Source organism: Arachis stenosperma, chromosome 9, assembly GCF_014773155.1.
Source record: "Arachis stenosperma cultivar V10309 chromosome 9, arast.V10309.gnm1.PFL2, whole genome shotgun sequence".
Taxonomy (NCBI): Eukaryota; Viridiplantae; Streptophyta; class Magnoliopsida; order Fabales; family Fabaceae; genus Arachis; species Arachis stenosperma.
Window position 1 is genome coordinate 146,109,968 of NC_080385.1, and position 9,514 is coordinate 146,119,481.

The window sequence follows — 9,514 nt, forward strand, 5'->3', positions numbered from 1 at the left end:
CTCCAAGAACTCTGATTGTCGTCTCAAACAAAGAAATAGTTTTGTTCTGTAACATACCAAAAAGTAATTAAATTCATCCTTAACTCCAAATTGAGTACAGAAACTTAAAATTCAGCTGCTTAGCCATTCACTCACAATATCAAAGCGAATATTTTTACCAATCCATTCAACGGAAGCGGCAAAGCGGTCATGGTCACCGAGTAGAGCCAAAGTGTCCAAAGAATCAATCTAATAGCACCTATCACAATTATCATCAAAATTATCTTATAATTAATGAATGAATTAATTAATTTTGGTGATTTTACTTAAATAATATAATTTAGTAAAGCCACTAGCAGCAATTAAGTAATGGGGCATATTCCTAATAAATTTAAAAAATTATGAAGAGGCCTACTCCTTGTAAGTTCCCATCATTTCCAATTCTTAATCATTGGTATTCCTGTAAATTGGAACCTCCATTAAACCAAATCACAGAAGCTGTCACCTAAGGTTTGAAGCTCTATGAACAACGATAGGGTTTTGCTAATATCAACAATCTGCCAAAATTCAAATAAAAAATCACTAAAGCATCACATTTTTCACAATTGCAACAATTCAATTGGCTCCACATTTATGTTTTGATCACTAATATGAATTCAAGTATACTGAGAGTTGAAGAACTTGGCAAGAAACTCTTCTGAACTTTGCTGAATCTATCCATCTCTTCCTCCATAAAAAAATAAGTTACTTACATCCTGAAGCATCAAATAAAAAGAATAGCTACCTCTTGGCATTCTATAAAGCCTGTGCTGTCCAAATCATAGAGCTTAAATGAAACTGCAAGAGAATTGCAAAGCCTGTGCTGTCCAAATTATAGATCTGCATGCAGTAAAATTCTAATGTCAAAAGGACATCCAATTAATTGAAATGACTAGTACTTGGAGATACCATGAAAAACAATGAAATTTATTACTAAGTAGCAACTAGCGAAGACAAAAACACTGATTTCTATATGAAAATTTAAACATAGAAATGCATGTGCTTTTATATCTAAACAAATACTGACCTCTAACTAAATGGGGAGATTACAATGCAATGATGAGGTACCCAGGTTTTCTAATTACACTTAATTCAAATGGACTTCCCCCCTTAAACTAAATCAATAAGGCACAAACACACATATGATATATAACGAACATAAATACAAAGTTATGCAATGCATGTCTGTATTGTGTATAGTTCATCAAAGTTGTGGAGGCACATGTGCAATGTGTAGCTTAGCTTTATGAACCATTTTTAGGTTAATTTCTATTAACATACATGGCTTACTTCTCGCCCCAATCTGTCCATACATATTATTTAGTAGTAGATGAATCACATGCCCACCAATTAATGTTTTAAATTAAATAATTACAATTACTAATGGCTTAAATTAAAGGAGTATCTATCTATGCATGTGCAATCTCAGGAAGAGCAAAAAACAAATGCAGGCACGGAACATTCTAATTTGTACCAATACCTTATATTTAAATGGGAGACACAATTTAGCTAAAAAAGGAAACAGAACAAGACTTGACCCTACAACTACTTAGCTAATAAAATAATATATAGATTACAAAATACTAAACAACAGCATATATGTAAATTTCAAACTGATCAATGATCACATTGAGTAGCCTTCAGGTTGAAGTTAAATTATTTTTTATAAGTTAAAGTAGTAAAACAAGTTTTTCATTGAAATAGCTATTGCACACAAAATCCATCAAGCAGCCAAACCATTGTTTACAACTTTACAAGATAAAACCATTGAAATAGCTATTGCACTCAAAAACCATCAAATGTTTAAGCACTTGAGGTAGCTGTAGCCAAGACAAAGCTTCCAAGAATTCCCCAAATATTGTAGCTATGAAAGCAAACCTAATTTGCAAAGAGAGAAGCAGAAAAAAAGAAGTGAACGTAATTGGAAGCATGGCGAAAAACTTAGCGCTAACTCAATTAAACTGAAGGAATTCCCAGCCAACTCCAACATCTACAATAACAATGAATCCACTGTTAAATTCCCAAATTGAGATTTCACCAACAATAATTAAATTCCAATCCCTAAAATTGCCATCATTCAGTGATTAAAGCAGCAACAGATAAATATATCATAACAATGAAACATTGTAGCGATTTTACAAGACCATAATTAATTAAGCAGTAGGCAATGAACAGATAGTGACGCGAGGAGGGACGAACCCAACGGCGAGGTGAGGCGAGCAGTGACGAACACGACAGAGACGCCAACAGCGATGCCAGCAATGAGGAACACAGGCAATGACAGGGAAATCGAATAGAGAAGAGTAAATCACGAGCAGTGACAAGGAATGCGAAGAGAAAAGAGTAAATCTCACATCAATCAAAATTCAAAGTGGTTGGAGTAGTTTTGTTATTTCAACAATTCAACCAAATTAACCACTAGTAAGTAAAATTTGAGAGAAATTTTTGTCATACCTGAGAAATTTGAGAGGAAGATGTGAACAACACCACGGCGGAGCAAAGTGAGTGTTTCAGAATGACACGAGCTGAAGATCGAACATGGCGGAGCAGAGCAGAACACGATGCGAGAAGAAGCACATGACACGAGCAGAGCAGAATGCGATGCAAGCATAACACGACGTGAGCAGAGCAGTGAAGAACACCACGACGGCGAGAGAGAGGAACGCAGAACGCGAGTCAATATCGTGAAATTGGGGAAATTGAGCTAGGGTTGCGGTTAGGATTTTGATTCTAAAATGGTATGAATTGAGTTGTGTTTCTAAGTGTACTTGACATGTTAGTAAGGAAGGTGATGAATTCATTATTGCTCGTGTTTCCTTTCTTGTTTTTGGTTTAGGAGGGAAAGTAAATTCTATTAAAATATTTGGAGGGGATTAAAATATGATGAAAAATATTTAAGCAACGGTTACCACCACAAGTTTATTATATATCTTTAAAGGCAACTCTTATAAAGTGTAATATATGAATATTATAAATGTTGTTTTTTTGATTCACTAAAGCAACGTTTTTTTATATGTTCTTTAAATTGATCAAAGAGAACACTTATTAATAAAGAGTTGTAATAGTCTTATTTTTTTGCAATAAATTTTAAGTGTTGTTTTTTACTATTATAAACAACATTTTTTAAGTGTTGTTTATAGCATATGTTGCAATAGCTTAAAAATGTTGTAGTGTATTGCTGGGTTATGTTGTTAAGTTGCTTTAGTACTGTTCCGTAAGTTTTTAAAACTTTTTTTCTTGCAAACTTCGTAACAAGTTAATAGGCCCGATAAACAATGAAATGAAGTTTTTGCAGTAAAATAGAGTAAATTATCAAATTAGTTCTTAAAAGATTATTTATTTTTTAAATTAATTTTTGAAAAATTTTTTTAATTAAATTAATTATTTAAATATTTTAAATTAGTTATGTTAATTTTTTTGTTATTTTGTTTATTGATCGTATTAAAATTGACTAATGTGACTAATTAAATGATACTTCAATACATATTTGCAAATTTTAATTCACTATTAATATTATTAATTTGTAAAATTAGATTAAATCAAAATTTAATTGAAGGAAGAACTTAAGACATTAGAATCTCTCAATTTGAGGTTAATTTGATCTAATTTCATAAAATAATCATATTAATAGTTAATTAAAATTTTTAAGTATGTGTTGGAACATCACTTAACGTATCACGTTAGTAAATTTTGACACAATTAACAAACAAAGTAATGAAATGACTAACATGGCTAATTTAAAATATTCAAATAGTGAATTTGATTAAATAAATCTTTCAAATGACTAATTTAAAAAATGAATAATCTTTTTAAGGATTAATTTGACTATTTACTCAATAAAATATGCCATTTCAATAACATTTGAAGTAAAATATACAGAAAACCAAATTCACATATAACCCCGCCCAATAACAAAATTTGTAGCAAAATTTGCATAAAATAAAATTTGTAACTAATTTTGTAAGAAATTTTTACAGCAAAATTTAGAAAAATTAAAATTTACAACTAACTTTGCAATAAAAATTTGTAGTTAAAACCATAATAACGAAATTTGCAGCTAATTCTTTAATAAAATTTTTGTAGCAAATTTGCAGCAATGCAATTCGCAACAAAATTTGTAAAAAAAAAGTTTATTCACAGCTAAATTTGTAGGAAACAAATAGGTAGAAAAACATGACAAGAAATAAAATTTTTCAAGAACATCTATAGCAAACACTTTGCATCTAAATTCACAACAACTTGCCTGTTTTTAACAAAATCCACATAATAAGACTGGGATTTGCAGCTAATTTCGTAATAAAAATTTGCAATTAAATTCGCAAATTTTGTTGCTGTGATCGTGAATATGACAATGTCCAAACATGTTGCCAAATTATCTATAAATTTTGCTGCGAATATTTGTATGAAAATTTTTTTTACAGCAGAAATTTGTAAGTATGTAATATTTATCGTCTTATGCTATAAAATTAGTTGTAAAAGTTTTACAATTTTTTTTCGATTGATAAATGTGTAACAAATTACTGAAAAAAAAATCACAGATAAAAATCATAATAATTAACGCTCTTTATCCTCACAAAATCACTTCAATTCTCAAATTTTTAAATGTTTGAAAATTATACAATCCTTGGAAAATACAGAAATCTCTCTCTCCATCTCCTTTCAATTTGAAGCGCAACAGTACCTTACCTTAAAATTTTAGTTGCAATCAAAAGTTAATCATATTAATGTACATTTCCAATCAAAATTCAATCGCAACAACACAATAAGAATTCAAGTTGAATATATATTAGTTCGCAACTGAAATTGCAACTAAAATCACGAACACATTCACATTCAGATTGCAATCGTAATTATACATAATTAACTAATTTTGAATTAAACTTTTTTACTTTTTTGTTAAAGTGATCTCTTATTTTTAAATCATTTCTAATTTTATTCAACCATCAAATAATTGAAGGACAAAAATATTCAATATGATACCAACTGAAAAAAGCAAAATATAAGAAATAAATTAAGATAAATATAAGCGATTCAAAAAAAGACTATTCATAATTAACTCTCAATAAAAAACAGTGAAAAACTTATTATACCAATCATTGCCTCCCAAAAGAGAACTAACAAACAATCAAACCGACACATTATAAATTAATCTCATAGCTAGAGAAACTAAAACTCTTCTTTAAGGGAAAAAAAAAACTAAAATGTTTATTATTTTCCCTAGTTTTCAATATCGGTAGGAAATTCATTAATCTCATTTGTCCACAAATTTTTCTCATCTTTTGGATCAATAGTTCTAAGTGCACACCAAACAGCACTATTACACTTGAATCCAGATCCAAACGCAATTTGCCAAATGCGATTTCCTTTTTTAATCCTTCCTTTGGCTTCACAATATGCCAGCTCATACCAAACTGAACTGCTTGACGTATTCCCATATCTATATAGAGACATTCTAGAAGGTTCCATATGCCAATCACTTAGTTCAAGCGTTTTTTGCATTTCATCTTGAACCGCTTTTCCACCGGTGTGAATACAAAAGTGCTCAAAAGCTAACTTAAAATCCGGAGTGTAACACTTAATAACCATTTTCTTGAAGGACTTTCTTGCAATTAAATTTAAAAGAAACTTGAGTTGTTCCATTCGGGGCAAAACATAAATTCCAAGAGTTGAGATATTAGCTTTAAGGGCTTGTCCAGCAGAACTCATAATATCTTTGGAGAGTGCAACACCGGTTATATTATCATCATCCTCTTTTTGCATTACACTGTTGTAGCAATAGTCTTGAGAACCTTTGTGTGTTCTAACAATGTGTTTGAGGTAATACTTGGAACGATTAGAATCAGAGTTAAGGTTTGAGAGTAAGACTGCAGCACCACCCATTCGAAAGAGGCAATTAGAGAGTAGCATCGAACGGTTGTTTCCTGTGTATGAACCTCCATTGATGTTTTCGGTGCTGATCACTAAGGCATAGGAATTGGGATGAACCTATACATACATTCATTTGAAATAATAGGTTAGACACCATTTATACTTAGACCAACGTTTTAAAACGTCTTTATTTAATTTCGTTTATTGAATAAATTGTCATATATTAAATTTTTGACGTGTGATATAAATTAAAAGTGTTATTTTTATTAAATAGTGATATTATGTTTTTAAAATTGTGATTTTGACTTTAATATTAAATTTTTTAATTTTTTTAAAATTTATATTTTTAACAAAAATTTTATTAGGTTATTTTATATTTTATTATTTTTTATAATTTTATAATATTATTTTTCTGTTGTCATTGTATTATTATTTTGATACTTTTTTTTCATTTTACAAATTTTACAATTTTTTATGATTTTTTAATATTTTTCTTTGATTTTTAAAGATTTATATTTTAATTTATTAATTCTTATTGTTAATTGTTCTATTTTTAGTCCAATAATTCATATTTATTTTTGAATTTTTTTAATAAAAGTATAAAATTTATTGTGAAATTGAGATTTTAAAAAATATTATTTTGTATAAATTCAAAAAATTTAGTATTGTTTGAATTAATATTAGTTAGAATTATTAATATAATTATTTTTTTCTTAAATCTTTAATTTTATTTATAATTTATATTTTTATTATTAATTTATATTTTTTAAAATTTATTTTTTTACTGTAACCTAATAAACAATTTTAAAAAAATTTATTTATGCAATTTTTATATTAGTGGTGTCCTTTATACATACTAATGATTCAATTAAAACTTAACTGAATAATGAATATTATAAAATATATATTTTAAAAATAATTTTATTAAAAATTATAATTTTAAGCTTTTTCTTTGGTAAAAATAAACCAAATTAATAATTGACTTTTATACTAAATCTAATTGATTAATTGGTGAATAGTGATAAATTTTCAATTGAGTACCGTTAGAGAGCTAATGGTGTCCACTAAGAATCGAATTCTTAACCTTTTAGATCTAAAATTTTAATACCATGTCATGATACCACTCATCCTAAAAGTTTCAACTGATAAAAAAAGATAACACTAATAGTTATATCTATAATACTTCCTAAACCTCTATTGTGCATATTATATAAATATTCTATTGATTCCGTATACTTTCTCATGAATTATATACCATCATAAATTACTCATATTTAATTTTAAGGCGATCAAAAATCTTATTATATTTAACTTTGAAATAATGATATTTACTTTATAAATAAAATTAGGCATTCCGCCTGTCACAAAAAAGGGGACAATGGTCCCTCCCAAGTTTTAAATTTCTTTTATAAATTATATATAAATTTTAATTTAATTTTTTTTAAATATTTATTTTATTCTCATTTATATTATGAAATTAAATTTTGGTCCTCTCTAAAATTGATCCTAGCTCCTCCGCCCTAGCATACATAAAGCATAGTACACTTTCTCGAAGTCACATAGGTCACAGCATATCATATTATGTATATAGTTTACTCTATTATGAAACGTATAGTCAAGTTAAGCCCATTAGTAGTCCATGCATAGCAAATTAAAGAAAATAAACCTCATTTTTTATTTGTAGTTTCTAATTTGTTAGTCAACCATGTTAGCTGTTAGTTGATAAATATAAATTAAAATTAACTATTAAAATTAAATATTAATATAAAAGATATTAAATATATTTTAAAAATAAATTGAATACGTAAATTTATATAAATATATATAATAATTAATTTTGATATACACAGAATATTTTTTTCTCTCAATATAGTATTAATAAACGGTAAACTCGAGAATAGAGACAAACAAAATTCAAAAATAATAATAACAACAATAGAAAAGAGATTTTATTTTAGAGAAATACTTCTTATCCTTTAATTTTTTTATTTTTAATTAATTTTTTAATTTAAATAATATTATTTAATTAATTTAAATATTCACTTTTATAAGAAGTTATTTATTTTTTAATTTTTTTTAAAATTGAATAATATAATAATTTTTAAAAAAATACCTAGTTGCACTGATTATTTATTTTACAAGTATGTTGAAATTGATGTACCTGTAAGAGTCTTTTGGCGAGATCAATGGCTACAAGTCCAGCACTACAACCCATGCCACTTAGATTATAAGTCAAAATGTCATCCTTAAGCCTATAATGGTTCACAACCATTGAACTCAAAGATGGTGTTGTGTTCAACAAGCTACAATTTGTTACAATTATCCCTATCTCCTCTGCCTTCACTTTTGTCTTCCTCAAAACCTCATCAATGGCGCCAACCATCACCGATTCTGTCTCTTTCGCCGCCTCCGCTAAGCAAATGTTTGGGGGGATCTCCAATAAAGCCTCCGGCATGTGAGTCCTCTGGCCGAGGCCGGACTTATCTAAAATCTTCCTTTGAAAATCCAAGCTCTCATCTTGGAATCTGCCTGTGGACTTTAGGCACTCAAGGAACATGTCTTTAGTGCACATGCATTTAGGGTTAGGTTTGTAGCATGCAAAATCCAGTAGATAAACGTGTCTTCTTCTTTTAGGGTTCATAATAATAATGATGATGACGATAATAATAAGGTGAAATGTGGTTAGCCACCACAATGAAAGTGGAATATTATGATGAGAGGTTTCTTGAATGAGAGTGGTGGGGGAGTTTGAAAACATAATAAAAAGAACTAACAAGGCAAATAAAAATGGCACAAGAAAGATATTCATCACGATGAACTTTTGATATATATGTGGGATATACATAACTCTCACACAATTTATAGAAGCCGGTTTGTGCCTAAGTTGTTGAGATATTAGAGGTCGATAAACCCGGCTCGGTTCGACATGAAACCAAATACAACTATTGACCTAATAATTAAACCGGGCTATGTTTGGGCTTGGAATTACCGGGCTCGATCTAGTTAAGAAAGTAATTGTGAGTATATATCATTGGTGAGTGGTGACTTAGCTTGGTCCAACATGAATATATTGTTTTGAGTTTAATGAGTACGTACTTTAATATTTAATGATAGTATACAATTATTTTATATTATTAATTAATTATATTTAAGAATTCGAATGACTTTTTAAATAGTACTAGAGAAAATTCTAAGTCAAAAAATAGGAGAAAACATTGATTATAACAATTAACTGTGACAGCACATAATTAAATGATAATAATTTTTTTATGGTATTTTCTAACTCGATAGGTCATAGATTGATCCATCGCGAATCTCAACTCTATTTAAGAGTTTGTTGTTGGCCAATAAATTGCTACATAAACAAGTTGAAATTCGAACCCTCGATATTTAATTAAACGAATTAATAAATTTAACTACTAAATCAACCTAAATTGATTTCTTGATACTGATAATGTTAATAAATTAGAATACTCAAATTATTTATTTTTTCTTCCCTTGTCTTGGATTTAGACATGATACTTGCAAGTGATTAGTTTTTGTTTGATTGAACCACCGACATTTGAGTCTTATTATTAGACATTTAGATTTAGTGTTAGTTTCTATTGGTTTATTTAGGAGAAAAACA

At 28.3% G+C, this 9,514-nt stretch overlaps 1 protein-coding gene across 1 annotated transcript; it reads right to left on the reverse strand.

Annotated features, from left to right (window-relative positions):
* Positions 1–5,235: 5,235 nt before the first annotated feature.
* On the reverse strand, positions 5,236–8,527 carry LOC130950033 (3-ketoacyl-CoA synthase 20-like). Its single transcript, XM_057878599.1, has 2 exons — positions 8,048–8,527; positions 5,236–6,003 (listed from the first exon to the last, which is right to left on the reverse strand). Exons 1-2 carry the CDS (start codon positions 8,525–8,527, stop codon positions 5,236–5,238), a joined length of 1,248 nt encoding a protein of 415 aa, XP_057734582.1.
* Positions 8,528–9,514: the final 987 nt, after the last annotated feature.